At 34.3% G+C, this 16,529-nt stretch overlaps 1 protein-coding gene across 2 annotated transcripts; it reads right to left on the bottom strand.

Moving 5' to 3' along the window:
- Positions 1-69: 69 nt before the first annotated feature.
- Positions 70-7,807, bottom strand: LOC113394017 (splicing factor 3B subunit 3). Of its 2 annotated transcripts, XM_026631191.2 has the most exons (17): positions 7,636-7,807; positions 7,136-7,382; positions 6,659-6,829; positions 6,334-6,528; positions 5,689-6,163; positions 5,286-5,443; positions 5,020-5,196; positions 4,239-4,546; positions 3,783-3,938; positions 3,407-3,591; positions 3,044-3,210; positions 2,594-2,798; positions 2,257-2,396; positions 1,787-2,013; positions 1,208-1,655; positions 753-1,027; positions 70-253 (listed from the first exon to the last, which is right to left on the bottom strand). In XM_026631191.2, the coding sequence occupies exons 2-17, from the start codon at positions 7,359-7,361 to the stop codon at positions 113-115; spliced, it is 3,654 nt and encodes a 1,217-aa protein (XP_026486976.1). In that variant the 5' UTR covers positions 7,362-7,382; positions 7,636-7,807; the 3' UTR covers positions 70-112. The 2 variants fall into 2 exon arrangements, with proteins under 2 accessions (XP_026486976.1, XP_026486977.1); XM_026631192.2 differs by lacking the exons at positions 70-253; positions 753-1,027; positions 1,208-1,655; ... (4 more) ...; positions 3,407-3,591; positions 3,783-3,938 and adding an exon at positions 4,664-4,710 and having other exon boundaries at positions 4,268-4,546.
- Between the last annotated feature and the right edge of the window lie 8,722 nt (positions 7,808-16,529).

Here is a 16,529-nt window from a genome sequence, read left to right as displayed (position 1 = left end):
AGCATTTTATTTTGGTAGGAAGGTTTAAGGTATACGAGGGCAGAACTATATTGAAATTAAAACAAATCGTACGAATAATTCCTTATATTTAGCAAATCCATGAATATTAAACTTAAAACGCATATCTAGTTCTAATGTCTTCTAGTTTTTTAGACACTTCAGCAGGTGTACGTTCTAGGTCTCCCGCTATCGCTTTCTGCTTCGCAGGATCCAACGAGTTGAACTGCTCGCACATATCTCCATCGATCACATTCTGAAAAAAATAAAAATAACCGGGAATTAAAATCTTACGTGATTTTATTCAATCTCACTTTTTAACACGCACGAGTACAATCAGCACAAGTCATATCTAGTAGACGACTTACGCAACATCCGCTAGATGAAACTGATGTAGTTAGATAACAAGATATAAATATTGATGATTAATTTGAAGAAAGTTGTGCGTTCCTAACACTACGGCGCGCCCGCACGAGCGGCGGCCGACTCTCGGGAACGGCCGGCGCCGCCGCGCCGCGCGCGCTGCCAGCACGGAGCGCACGCGGGCGGCGCGCGCGCGGCACTCTCTACCAACGTCGTAACACAAATGTTCTACTTGAACACCTGTTGACTACACTTTGGATATTGATTTTCACTAGCTTACGACAATTATTCATCTTGTTTTATCATGCCCATATTACTAAAAAAAAAAAAATATCTAGCGCGCTACAAGATGGAGATGCATTAGAACGAATATTTTTAAAAACTTTACAAACCTTAACTGGGTAATAATAACTTCTATATGACAGATGATCACGACCACACAGAGGCGAGTTTTCGCTTCTCATATGCATTTCTAAATGTTGGAAGAAGTCATGGTCTTCTCTCGAGGTGAATGGTAGAAATACACCTAGTGACCCACTGACAGTAGCGTAAAGCAGCGCTTCGGAGCCACCAGGGATTAAAGTTGCACGCTGAAGGGACGTAACAGTTTCGCCTACATGGAAATTGACGACAATATCTCCTTTTTGAGAAGCACCATTGAGTAAACCTAAAAAAATAACTTCTATTAGTATAGACATCAGAAATAATATTTTATTAAATCTTAAGTTAAATTCAGATAAAGAATAAGTTAATCATTGATTATCATTAGTCTAGCATGTGTGATTTTTATTCATTTCATCATTCAATTACGATATATAATTAAATTTTTAAAATATGTATTACTGACCCCTATCCCATAATGCTTTATTTCCTGTAGGATCTTCATCTACATCATCTGTTATAGACTGGGGTAATCTCATAACAGCTATATTACCAAATTTATCAGACATGGCTACTGTGTCGTAGTCTAGAATGCAGGTATTCGTAATCCATCTGGGATTTGTATCATCTGCAAATATTATAAGTTGGTTCTCTCTTTTTTTGTACTTTACGCAAAATATGGACTCTTGCACATCTGATACAAATATTCTTTGTCTGACAGTTTTAATATCGGCAATGAGATTTGGTATGTGTCGGTTTTCGCATTTGCGCAATAATTTTCTTCTACCGATGTCGTAGAGTCTCAACATGCGACCCACACCAGCTAACAATTTGCCATTGAATGCTGCCAACGCACCAGGGTATTCGTCAATCGGCGTTTTGTGAACGAGTTCTAATTTACCAGTGTTATATACCTAAAAATAAGGATATTTATTACTATAATTGCTATTTTATCTTATTAAATTAGGAAAGCATTTTATTCAATTTTAGAATAAATATTTTCAGTAATAATTACACACATGCACACATCGTCATATAAACATACCTTGTACACGTGCAAACTCCCCTCCGTGCAGGAGCGCGGCGAGAGCAGGAGGTCTTTGGCGACGCCCACTACGAGATGCAGCGCGGCGTGCTCGGCGTGCACGGCCCAGCGCAGCGCGCACAGCGACACGGCCGCCTCGTTCTGCTCCAGCGGCAGCTTCAGCACCGTACTCGGCTGAGCGCCGCTCACGCTCATGTCAACTACGCGGATTTGTGATGCCCACATACCTGAGGGTACATATAACTCATTAGGACTTTTTATCTCAGCCTAAATAGATTTGTATATTAAAACTGTATAAACTTGTATTTGTTTCCAATGCTTGAATCAAATAGCTTATATTTAGCCACCTGGGATTAATGCATGGGTTTAATCTAGCCATATTCGATTAGAGACAGAATGTTTGATAACATGTGCTGCTCTTGCCCAGAGAATATGGCTATTATTGCAAGTAACCAAATATAATTACTAACCTGCTCCAGCTTTAGGTGATGAGAAAACATTTTCAGGTAAAACATCTGAAAGGAAGGCATCAGCCATTTCGTTTGCTAGCTGTTGCTCTTCCGGCCCACCACCGGCGGCGGCTTCGCGCATTTCTTGTGCCATTTGAACTCTAAAAAATTAAAAAGGCTTTTAGCTACAAAACTTTGAAAAGGAACATTGTATTTCAAAATTTTGAAATTTAATCAGTACTGCAGGAGTATCAACAGGAAATTCAGGTTCAAGTGTGAGTTTGTCATCATTTGAAGAAATTATTACTTCCGATTATGATATGATAAGATGAAAGAATGTAAAATAATATTTATTTACCTTCTCTGCTTCTTCATTTCTTCGGTGTATGAATTATGATCAGTTTCTAAAATTATGATTTGATTATTGTCAGAGTTGATTATAAACTTTCTCGGCGTATATTCCAAGGGTTGGTAAGTCTGATTGAATACTGCACCCAATTTTTCTAAGGCCAAAATTCTCAAGGTGTTTGAAGAGATTGCTACAATACCCTCAGTACACTGTTCTGAAATAGAGTTATACGGATTAGTTTCATCAATTTTAATTAACTTTTGACACATTTGGTATTACTTTTTACATGTCCACAGCATGGTTTTGCCACCTTCAAAGCTTAAGCAGCACCAGTTTGGCTATGGATTATGCAGAGAACACAGCTACACACCGCCTAACAAAGGATGACCCAAAGGACATACCATTGATAATACATCGAAATTTAATTTACGATTTAAGTATTTAATAAATTACACTTACCAGAACTGAAACCTGCAGCATATTCTAGGCATTCATATGACAGTGGTGTGAGATGGAAACGATTTTGATATTGGTACCCTAACCATGTTCTAGATGACACAGCTAGTACTGCTTCAGCAGATTGTACTCTGACTTTGAATAATTTCACAGGCCGAGATCCAAGGTACCTTAAAAATTAACACATGTTTATAACAAGAAGTAGAGTTTATTTTATAAGATATTTATGCTGTAATATCTCAGATCTGGTTAATAAATCGTCACAGTCTTTCAGATGAAACACGGAGCGAAAAGTTTTGACATCATCGATAAATAATAAAATATAATAAATTGTATCATTTAATATTGAATGTTTTATTTATTTACCTTGTTCTTGTGTCTGCTAAATCCCCACTCACAGAATCTAAGGTTGTTCTCAATAATACTCCATTACTTAGACCTATATTCAAATGCAATGCAGATTTAGCACCCGATTCAAATGGTTGGTCAACAATACATAACGACTCTGGACTGGCTGGCAAAGCTTGCATTGAGCGAGGCGCTAAGCAATCCTGAAAATTTTTTTTTACATTAAAATTTACATATTAAAAATATTACTTACTTTATTTTTAAGTAAGATCAGAAAATTGAGAATAACGCATTTTGGGTGTTTGTAATCAAATAAATTCAGGGGTGTCCTTGTATCATCATATTGTTAGTACATGTTATAATTAAAAGAATACAAATTTGTATTTGTACTTACAGCTGGATCTAATGATATTATTCTGACAGTGTTATCAATAAGGCCAACAGCTAAGAACCAAGCTCTTTGTTCTCCAGTTGCCACAGATCCCAATGCCATACAAGAAACATCACATGACAATTTTTTTCTTTCTGTATATTCATTCAATTGCCCTGTCTGAAAACAATATTTGGTTATACTATGGAAAAAAGTAAATCAAAATAGATTTTTTTCTTAAAATGTTTGTCCATGGCATGGTTTTGCCACCTTCACAGTCTAAGCGACTCCAGTTTGGCTATGGAATATGCCAAGTGCCTTACTCAACCACAATGTAGGAGTAAGACTTGATCTGCGACGTTGTGGGCTTATCACTGCATGGATACAGCTACGCACCACTCTTACGAGACACGACCCGAAGGCCACGTTTCGCAAACACGTCGGGAATTTTATTTGAGAAATTCTATTATTTATACTTACAGGATCCATTTCAAAGTAGACTAATTCTCCGCCTGTTAAAGCAATAACAACTTGTCTCTGATTCACAGCACACTTGACAATTGACTTTTTGCCAGGGGCTTTCCATTCATTGACTCGTTTGTCGGCTCGTATGTGTCTTATACCATCTGGGTAAACTTGTACCAAAGCATCACTTCCTAGAGCATGGCAGCTGAGCGTAGGTGTAGTTCCCAAAAAACCCGAGTCGGTCACTTCTTCAACAGTTTCCCCAATAGAGAGCACAAGTGTAGCATTTACGAATGATACTATGATGTATGAATCAAACTCATCTGCAACCAAAGAGAAAACAAATGTAGAATAATTATCAAATGGTCTAATTTGTAAAAAACGCATGATCTTCTTATGATGACAGCCTCCAGTGAAGTGAATGGAGTATTGATGCCTACCTGAGCATCACCAGTACTTCAAAATGTTCATCGCCCGTTAGCAGATTCTGAAAAGAAAAACCACTGGTGTTTATGTATAACAAACAACCAGGGTTTTATTAGTAACTTGTTGATAAAGAGGAGCGTTCATAAGTGGTTAGTTTGTAGCGTCACAGTATATCAGTAACACGGACCAAAAAATATAATCATTAAGCTCCCTTGGTGCTCAGGATTATGGAGTCTGCATAAACCCTGTGTGCATCCATAATATGAATATATTTTTAATAATGAGCAATAGATGGAACTACTTACTGTTTATTGGATACTAGCATAGAAATCTACTTGTGTAAAGATAGTATCTATTTATAGAAACTTACCGTCTTTATGGCGGCGTACAGTCCATACTGCATTAGGGGATCCAGGCAGTTCTGAAACTGCCATTTCTGCTACTTCTAAACCATGTCTCAAAGCCCTCAGAGATGATCGGGGTCCTCTACCACAAGCTAAATAAACTTGGGGTGTGTCTTCACCTGTCAAATCAGCCACATGGCAAGCTAAAAAAAAAAAATATTTGGATGTTGCCTTCCTTAATGAATCTATTTATCAAAAATAGTTATTTGTTTAACATGTTATTATATCTTACCCAATATTGGGGAAAGTGAATCTAGCTCATCAACAAGAACTAAATTTCTTAGAGGTCGTGGAGCAAAGAAGAATGTATCGCCCTCTTCAAGCGGCATGGCTGAACTGAATTCTGGTTCATCATCTTCATCACCCAAGTGGGCAATTTGATATAAGTAGCTGTAAAGATAAATATGTAAGTATGTGGAAATATCAAAATACTAATATTTTGATTCAGAATAAGATTGTTCATCTCATATCAGTGTGCATTCACTCTATAGAAAATGAAAACCTTGGTTCAGAGATGTCTTTTGTAGCATGTGGATCAGTAGTGTAAATGAATTTATTTCAAACACACAAGGCTTACATGCACTTAATTTTTTTTTAATATTATATTATTATAACTTAAATATCAAAATACTTACTGGTTGCCAAATTCACAGGCCACAAATAAAAATCCAGTCTTCAAAACACACATAGCTGTTGCTACAGGGACTGTATCAAAATATTTCAGTTTTATCTCGGTTACCATGTCTTCATCAGTCTCAATGGTAATTTTGAATATGTCTCCCTGTTCAGTTTGAGCCAAGAAAAAGAACATGGATTTTGTTTTGTGTGTGGCTGAACATACAAAAATCATTCCTCTCTCTGGGTCATCCAAGTCATTACGACGTCTTGGAATAGGGCACCTTATGTCATGCTGGTCACCTAAATTCTTATATGTCAAATAGTTTTCTGAGCAGATAAGTACACCTGATGGGCCATCATTACCACCTGGTACTGTTATGAGGAAATTAGCATGTTCTTCTAAGGGTTCGGAATATTTTCTTACAACATGATTCAGTCCCAAATCTAATTCGTAGAATGTTAAAGTTTGTTGTGTTTTTTGAGCTGCTTCACCTGCACAAATATTTATAGTTATTCATCACATCTTACAATTAAAGTTCCATTTTACTTCATATAGAATTCATTTAAAAGAGGTTTTAGCGTCACTGCCAATCGGAAACACGGACCTCATCATAATCATTAAATATTTTAATCTGACTTAAAAATACAATTATTTACTTCACCTGAAGGGTCCGAGTCTGCTTCTTCGTAATCAATTTCTAAGCAGGCAAACATAGGATTTTCAAATCCAACATCAACTCCCACCATGTGATAAACTAATGTATTTGATTTGTGAGCTTCCAAAGGAGAAGAAATTGTTAATCTCGCTTCAGCATCTCTATTGAGAATGTACACCAGCTTCTGCTTTTCAATTGCACCTAAAATTTATAATTTTCATTAGTACATATACCAAGAAGCATAATAGAAGATTATTAGGGAGATCGATCTAAATTTTCATTATTAAAGGCTCATAAGCTATCACCGGTTCGGAAAATAAATTCCACTTACCGATCATCACAGCTCGTCCTTTCGGATCAATAGCCAGATACTGTCCTGGTACTATTCTTCTGCAGCCAGACTTTCCGAAAGTCTCCTGATGCACCTTCTCAAGTATATTTTTCGCTGGTATATATTCTAATATGACGATTCGTCCCGAATCTGACCCCACAACAATGTAATCTGTAAATAAAGATTTGGCTATAGTGATTTCTTTGAATAATATTTAATATTACTTATTTTCGGTTAATATTTTTAATGAAAGCATTACGTACATAATGTACCATAACAAGATACATCCCAGCTGCTATTTAAGCAGTCAAGAGCGACGTGATGGATACATTCTATGCATCTAGTTATACCAAGCTTCTTTCAAATAAGAAAGAGCACGGAGCAAGACAATGCAACATTATTAAATACCACGTGGGAATTTCAGTTACGAATATTATAAATTTAAAGTGTTCATTATATTTAAAAACGGTCAAGTACCTTTAGTGCCACCGGTTAAACGGAACGCCATCATCGATCGGACAACGCCGAATATTTCTACTTTCATGAGCGTGTGGACTTTTCCAGTGTTAGGGTCAGGACGTAGTAACTCCAGCGTTTTCCCTCGCGATATAATTATTTCCTGCTGCTTGGTGCCAGAAAAATTACCATGCACGGCATGCGTAATGGCCGTAGAGCCTTGCAGTGTAAGGTTATACAAATACATGATAAATCAGTCTTATCCGTCCTAAAACAAAATTAAATCTAATTATAGCTACGCATTTGAGAAGCACGCGTCATTTGAAGTTTTAGGTTTAAGAGATTGTAAGGCTCGTAACTAACGAAAACAGAATGAGCATGTGTTTCCGAATGGGTGAGCTTAGATACTATTGCACTTAAAAAACGACCACGATAGATATAAAACCTTTCGTGGAGATACCTCGTGCAAATACTCATTACAAAGGGACACACACAATAAAATACATTTAGTTTAAACTTACTTGAAATGAATAAGTATCCGATGGCCGCAATGCGGCTGGATATAATATTTTAGCGCCGGCCCAAAGAGCATATGACGGCAAAATGGCCGACGCCGGTTGATGAGACGCTACTGAACGCATGTCAACTTACGAATGGAAGAAGAGCGCCAACCACAATGACCAATCAAAATAGAGCAATACTTAACATGGCGCCTTCTTATATAGTAGTAGGGTTGCCATACCAAGAAATCATAGACAATTTTAAGTTTATCAATTAGTTGATTATTGACAAACAGATGGCGTTATGCTCCAAATTTAACTTCAACTACTTCACAATAGATGGCACTGATAAATAATAGTTTTGCGTGAAGTGACATCTTTTGTACATTTTGGAAATAAAATGAACTTATTTATATCCAGAAGATGGCAGTCAATTCTTTATTTTTATTGTTATAGTTTTACTACTTACACGGATAAGGTACAAGTAAGATTTTTTTGATATAGTGTACAGACTACAGATATATGACATTGGAATGGTGACTAGCCGATATGTCCACTTGAATCGAAATTTAAATAATCTGGGTGAAAAATTAACTAGACATCCTGTAACTAATAGAGGTAATAGGACGGTATATTAGAATATTTACCTTTTAGAAATCTTTCTATGACTTTACAGGTACAGATAATATACACTATATACATATATAAAATATGGAACAAAATATCGAGTTCTCGTTATAAAATCTTGCGTACGCCCGTGATTCACTTTACTTAAAAATTGGTATTTTTTTTAATTAATTCCGTTATATATAATATAGTTGGTATTTAATTAATGTGTATATTTTCTTTATTGTAGTGCTTAGCAGTATTTGATGTGAAATAAACGAACATAGGGACACGACGTACTTTAGTTAGTATGAAAGTGGCATTTTATGTACACTTAATCTGTACTAATATATACTAATATTTTAAATGCAAAATTAACTTAGTCTTTTTGTCCTCTGGTACTTGCCCACGGTAAAACCAATTAAGCGAATTTAATGATTTACCTAACATCTGACTACACGATTGCCCTAACGCGAGTGACAACTAGTAATTTATAAATACTGATATTTTCAAACGTGTTTCTCTAAAAAATTTTCAATATAAGTAGGTATTAATTAGACTTATCCCATTATATGAGAAAAATATGACTTTTATTTAAAATACATTATAATACATTTATGACATAATTTTTTTGATATTACCGTTTGTGATATATCTGACTTGTCTCTTAGGTACCTGCTTATGTATTATACAAAAAGATAGAAGAAGAGTGTAGCAGTTGTAGTGTATTTTTTCCACAAAATAGATTTAATATGATACTTATATCTTAAACGTGTTTAAGTTTTGAGTTTTCACAGTGTTTGGGCGGGGCAGTGGTTGATTTTAGGTATACAAAAGGTTATATCTTTCCTTGGGGTTCAAGTTTATTTTTTAATAAATTTCATCAAATTCGGTTCAGTGGTTTAGCCGTGAAAGCGTAAAAGACATACAGACACAGTTTGTTTCGCATTTACAATATAAATACAGATAAAGAAATACAAACATTATTTAATAAAGTAAATATGTTAATTATTAAAACATTTATGTTCTTTAAATACATTTCAAGTTAAATCTCTACGACGGTTATTATTATGAGCTTTGGATCTTGGCATTAACTACAAATACGAAAACCTGAAGCATTCTGGTGGGATTTAGCTCCGTATTTGTACGTGTATTGTAAGGGCTGAGTCCATTGTGGCTTGTCTTTTAATTCTATTTTCTGGCCGCGCGGCGCGGCGAGGCGAGGCATCACAATGTATCCGTTCGCTGCGCCGGCGCACCTGAGTATTTGGACCCATTTCACTTTGAGACGCCGCGTTCTTTATTGGATCATCAGTCAACAAGAAATTGTATATATATTTGGTCACCGTCCAAACACTGTTTAAATAAATACTTTATTTTTATATTGGGTTGTTTGTTTTTTAAAATAAGTAACCTAACTAGTTTTAAACTATAATTGTTTAGGTTGCAATTGATCCTAATCAATTATAGCAGTGTCAGCAAATGAATGTTAAAACTAGCTATTGATGTCTTCATCTTTCGTAACGCACGCATTATTGAATGAATTCAAAAATATTTCGTTTTTCATATTGCACCAATTTTTGAAGTTATATTTATAATAGTGCTAAAAGCTAGCAAGATTTGCAGTGAACATAAAATGAACATTGAATATGGAAGTGCAAAGCCACATAAAGAAACTAGCGCTGGCGTATTCCGTTTTATTGTATACCTGATGCGCATGAATCACAAGCCGACGACCCTGCACGTGTGCTCGCATCAAAAACGGGAAAAATCTTTACTACACGGTACTTTCAACCAATAATTGACTATAAAAATATTTTAGTAACGTTTTAAGCGTAAATTGTAGGACATTTAATCGTTGCTAGTAGTATCAGATGCGTTTAAAAATGGGCTCTGTGTCCGCTTACAGATATTTGTATGTAAATTTACATTTACGTGACCCTTGAGTGGGCTTTGAAATGTAATGCCTTCTATCAAGATTTTTGTTATACTATATTTTTTAACAGTGTAGGAGGATTAGTAAATTAGATACTTCGTTTAATGTCATTGCTTAAGAAGTAGGTATGTAATGTGTTTAATTAATTTTATGTCAGTTGGTATATTTGAATTACTTGTCTTGCCTTATCTTATCGAATGGTAATATTCAAAAGCTATACTACTATATTCATTCGACTACGGTTTTTGAAAAATAAAGAGATTATTTTATAATATATCTAGTTTAGTGCAATTTTCGTACAAAATAATTAACATACTATTGAATTTTAGGTTAATATTGTATACCTACTTAACAAGAAAACTTTCATGAGCAGAAGATAGACTTTCGTGATATACTAGCTGAAGCACATTAGGTTAGTTAAACGCATTAAATAATATTCTGGACAATTACTTTTATTGTGTAGTATAGTCTTATTTGAAGTGTTTAAAGCAGTGCTAGGCATAATTAAACGCGGGTGCAATTATCGCAGCTGCGATCTTACTGATTATGCCAATTAGTTCACATCGGGTGGCCCATCGATGGTCTATAGATAAATAATATACTATACTGGTCTTACCACCACATCGACGTAAGTTATTAATAGATAATATCGACACACGTACATAATTGTGTTCCATTTTTAAAAGTTTGTAACTTTCGTTTGATAGTGTTGTATTGAATATACATTTTGAATTTAATATTTAATTTTCATAAGTGTTTTGCCTGCTGAGATTGATTAAATTGATTTAAGCAAAATCACTAATAAGATGGACTGAAATGATGATAATGCAAAGTAAAAGATATAAAAATGTAGTACACTGTAATTTTGAAGTTAAAATACACAGGTACATAAAGATCTTAAAATGTACAGCCGATTATCTGTTTTTATATTAGGTATATTAATGTAACAATAAATGCGTACAGGTGTACAAGGCCTTTGAAGAATTGTTACTTAATGAAACAAGTTTTCGAAATTATGCACTTGGATATACCTACTGCTGTAGGTAGAGCTATTCTGCAAAAAAACCCGAATCTCAACGTGGAATACGATCATGAAATGTCAAAAATGTATATCCGACATAGATAATTTATCTTACATTGGTAATTATGTATAATTTAACTCTATTATGTAATTTAATCTACACTTATCAAAATAGCATATCAATATAAGTCAGTTACCATCATTTTACTAGTGCGATATTAAATGTCTTACAGAATAGCATTGCTGACTTGCATAATGCATTAATGTTACAAATAATATTGTTTGGTAATATATTCTAATCATATTTTATTACTCATATGTACACATATTATCTATTAGTGTTCATATAAATCGAATGCTTTCTTTAGATAGAATTGAAAGAACTTTAACTTTTAGACTACCGGATGTGTATGAATAAAGTTCATAAATATTTTGCACTTTGCAAGCCTTTTGCTTTAGGAACAATTAGTTGGTTCATTATGGCTAAAGATAGATGAAGAAATTTCGCTGTTTATATTTTCAAATTCATCACCTTATTTTAATGTCTTATGAATAAGTCGTGACTAGTGAATTGTTTGTGGACAACGTGAATGACTGAGTCACATGTTTTGATTCGGCGCGTGGCATTGTCTATCATGTTTAGTTAAACATTGTTTCGTGGTAATTGTGTGTTATAACACTGGTTGTTTAATCTACTACAGCTCGTATCCTGTTCGATAGACAACACACGACGTCAGATTACCAAGACGTAACAAACTATTCGAACCGTTTATTTTGAAAATTAAGGAGAAACATATTTTGTTAAGTTCTATAATTGTTAAATATTATATATTCATATTCGTCACTTCAAACCATATTTATTTTATTTAAATTTCCTATGTATTAAGCTATGGCCACTATATATAGAAGCGGCTGTGAAATTGTAAAACCGTTGTAAAGTGTAGACTGTAGTGGAATGTAATATTGGCAACCCTAAATCCAAGTGTAAACATTCCACCCACACCCGATCGTGTAACTCAATATTTGGCGCTTGATCCACTGTAGGGTTGCCAGTTGGTCACATTCTTAAATAATATAAATATGCGTAAAAAAATCAATTAGTAGAATATGTTTTACATAAAATTGTTATAACAGGTAACTTAATTGTGTAATTTTAATATATGAAGCATAGGCTTATAGAAGTGATTAAATGATAAAAAAATGATTTGATGCGACAACCCTAATTTTCCCCCGTATACCAGCCCTTCTTTAATAAAACATCTCGATAATGAAAAGTCAGACAGTCATAGAGGGTGGCGTATTAACCCTCGGTCCTGGGACACACCCTGGCCCAGCAAAATTGTCTTTTATGATGCTGAACCGAACCGCTAAAATAAAACGATAGCACGCGCAATGTTCGCAATAAATATCTTAATGATATGGAATCAGAAAGTATCTTTCACCCATAGGTTAAAAAAGGCGTCAGTGCCAAAATCGACGAAAATATTTTAGACTTTAATAATGGAAAGGTAGAGTCTGATTCGAGTATTTGATGGGAGTCAAAGGGCGCAAGGATGCATATTCGCGAGTTCGTTTGACATTCATTGCTTTTTATTCAAGTTGGCACGTGCGTGGCCACCTGTCGTTGATTCTACACTTGTTACTCCTTCACAATTAATAGGTACATGCAAAACGCCAGTAATTTTGATTGCCATGTTGTAAGATGGGACAGTCATTTTACTTTATGTAGGAAAATTATCTTTTAAATTAAGAGAGATTTTGTATTACAGCAAACTAGACGTACCTGCAATATACAAAATAATTTTATTTATTTTAAGAAGTCTTATAATTGAATAATTTGTGCTTAACTGTTCTATTCTATAATCATTTTGTATTTCAAAATTTAAAAGTAAATAAGTATAAAACTTCATAATCTTATAAAATTAAAGCATTTTTAATATTGTTTCGATTTGTAAACAAAATCAAATACCAAATGGAAATAATATTTTAGTATTAACTCTGGTAAGTTAGAACGCTATCTGGTCATTACCAATTTTGGAGGATAAGTTTATTAATAGACTCCGCTAGCGTTGCCACTAATGGGTACAAATTAATTCTAAACAAAATAATCGATTCGAGTCGCGTTCGATGCAAATGGCCGGCGCCGGATGCGGACCTCCCAGTGACAATACCATTGCATCGGCGTCAATACGAATTCAAAATGGCGCCTTGCTTTATAGCCTCCCGCCATTGTAACTGAGGTTTTATTTCAACTACTTCCCGTTGATAGTTACGTGGATCGATTAACATTAGATTATGATAAGAATAATTACCGAATTTAAAATTCGAATCAACTTTTTCGGGGTTTTATTGTCATCGACACGTTTTTATTACATTTTGGAAGACAATGCTAACCAGTATAAAAGAGCTGTAATAAAATCAGCACTAAGTGATCCATAAAGGCATAAAAATTGCAAAGACTAGACACTTGTAATTAGAAGCAATTAAAACAGTGATGAAAACGTAACAAATACATTGCGAAATTAGAACAGCGCTTTAATAACGCTAAAAATAAGTTGTCATTAGTTCACATAAAGAGAATTGCGTCTCGTGTATTTAGAAGGAACACGTCAGTGTCGTGTCATTGTAGACAATCACGGCCGGGTCCATGACCGACCCGACCGCTGATTGATAATGATTAAACCATAAGGCAATATCGAATATAAAACCAGGTCAATGAGTAGCTTAATGGAAACAAAATTTATAAAAGGAATGTCGGTTGAATGAGAAAGATCGAACATCATATAACCCCTTAACAATTAGTTCAACATGCGTTCAACATTGCTGATTATGAAACTTATAGGTATTAATTTAATAATCAGCAAAATCCTGGGAATCAGAAACCTATACCTATAACCCTATACCTTAATTTTTATCATTATTTTTTTTAGTTTTTTCTTTAGCATGCACCTTTTTTATACAGGCTTATGTTTGATTCATAGCAAGATGGTGATCAGTCTAAGGTGGAACGTTACTGAGACGATGCCTATTCACTCTTACCTTGAAGAACCCCGGTTTATTATGCTCCAGAAACACATATCTATACAATGGACCTGCTACTGCTACACAAATCTTATTCTCATCTATGTATATGCATTTCAAATAACCGTGATTTAAGAGATAGAGCTCTCTTAACGTTGACCCTGCGTTTGTCTTTGTTGAGAGTTAATCGAGTAACCGTAATTGCTTGCGAAGCCGGGCACGTTCTGATGTTATCACACCAACAAATTGATCAGATGCTGATCCATTAAGATTGGTCACGAGCTTCTACAGTTCACTTAATTGTCTTTCGTCCTGACGTCATCATCCCGGCTTGCAGGGAAATTAATTGGCGTATATTCGAATATATTTTAGTGTTATTAGATGATTCAGACTTTTAATTTAATTATTTTATATGTTTCCGGCTACAAAATAGAAATATGTTTATATAATTGGGTATATGTGGGTAACCTTAACATTATTTAACTTTTATTTTTATATGATTTTTAATATTATATTTAATAGATACTTGTTTTCTTAACCAAATTCGAATTTTGTAAATGGCATCCTTATTGAAAGTAAAAGTAAAGAAAAATAAGTTTTTATTACACATTATCGACTATATTTGTAGCTGTTTTTCAAGTTCATTATGTTTCTATTCATATTAATAAGTTTCGTATTGGATAGAGTTCGGCGTAGTGACAAATTATGTTCTATACAAATGACCATTAATATTAAAATATACGAGATAAAATAAATCCTATCACGACTTATGCTACAAAGACCCATTAAATCCTCTCCGTTCCATGGCTCACGTACCCTAGCAGGAATAGTAAATTAGTAGACAGGCGCACCTGTGTGGCCCAAAGTGAAAAAAAGTGTGGGCGCAACTCGGACTAAACGAATTATTCACCACTACCTGCAACTTCCTTTCCGGTGACGAAGATATTGCATTACAGATTCGCTGTATTTGTCGTCCATTGCTTGTTTCGTATTGAAATGTTTCTATTTTATTGACTGGAGTACGTGGTGTATGTTATACACTTTAAATGTTGACGTCGAACTGTGATTTATAATAATCGAAATATTAGTCAAGTGGCCCGCCTTCATTCTCAGGTGCATTTTTGTATTGAAGAAACGTGTATGTTTTTTTATTGTGTTTTAAAAGCCTTCACAATGTCAAGAAGTTTCCCAAGCTTTGTTAAGGAGTCACCGTAGGGTTCCTTATTATGGGATTTACTTTTTAACAAAATTTTATTAAACATTGTAATACTTACATTGTTTTGTAAGAAGACATGTTTATAGCTTATATACTTCTGAAATATTTTTATTGTAATATTATAGTTTGTAAAATAATGACATTAATTTTGAATGGAATAATTTCGTTAAAAGAGAAACAGAAATTGACAATAAGGATCATAAAAAAAGTTGATGAGCCAAAACTTTATCAAGACGATCTTGAGTTTAAAAGAAATACCAATTTTATCACACAATATTAAACAGTCTGTACTGATACCTAAGTCGAAATAATCTGTAAATATTCACATACAGAACCAACCATCCTCTTTATATCGGTATTTTGATTAGTCATTTAGAGTCGTTATAATTTTCTGGGTTATTTTGGAATTTAAATTAGGATAAGAATTCCAAAAATGATCAAATCATTTGGATAAAGTTAGTGTAACTGCATAAAAGCATGTTTCAGATTTAATTCTATATTCGTTCTTCATTAGAAACTACTTTTACTTTTATAAGAACGTAAAAACGTTGACTTTATGAGTGTGAATGTCACTTGTAACATTTAGTTTGAACTCATTCCTTATAATTCCAAAAACAAAATGATTTTTGATATGATGAAACTTCATGGAAACAATTATTTTATAAAAAGTTAATTTAAAAATAATTTTCAACCACAGTTTGTTCGAATCACAAATGCCGGCTAGACGTGTTTAAACATCATTTTCTACTAATTGTTTTTAATTGTATATTGTATGCAATATGCTCATGATGTCAGCACGACAAATAGTCGTGGTATATTGACGAGACGAGAGGCTAAATAACGCCGCGAGTGGCACTGGCAGGTTGATAAGGATGGCGCGGCGCCGTAGAGACGCTCTGATAACCTCTACCGACTCATCTGACATCAACGCATACCTTACAATTTTTACTTACGGCTTCGTCGGAACTTATACGAGTTTGGATGATTAAGACTAATTAGCTTCAAGATCTTGCTGTAGTTTATTTAAAATTTTAATTGTTTTTGGAAGGTCTAATTTTAAAACATGTCTAACATTATTTCAGAAATCAGAGTAGATCTTTAAAGATGTTAGCATT

Source organism: Vanessa tameamea, chromosome 16 (assembly GCF_037043105.1).
Source record: "Vanessa tameamea isolate UH-Manoa-2023 chromosome 16, ilVanTame1 primary haplotype, whole genome shotgun sequence".
Classification (NCBI taxonomy): Eukaryota; Metazoa; Arthropoda; class Insecta; order Lepidoptera; family Nymphalidae; genus Vanessa; species Vanessa tameamea.
The sequence above is the reverse complement of the archived record's forward strand: the minus strand, read 5'-3'. Positions and strand labels throughout refer to the sequence as shown.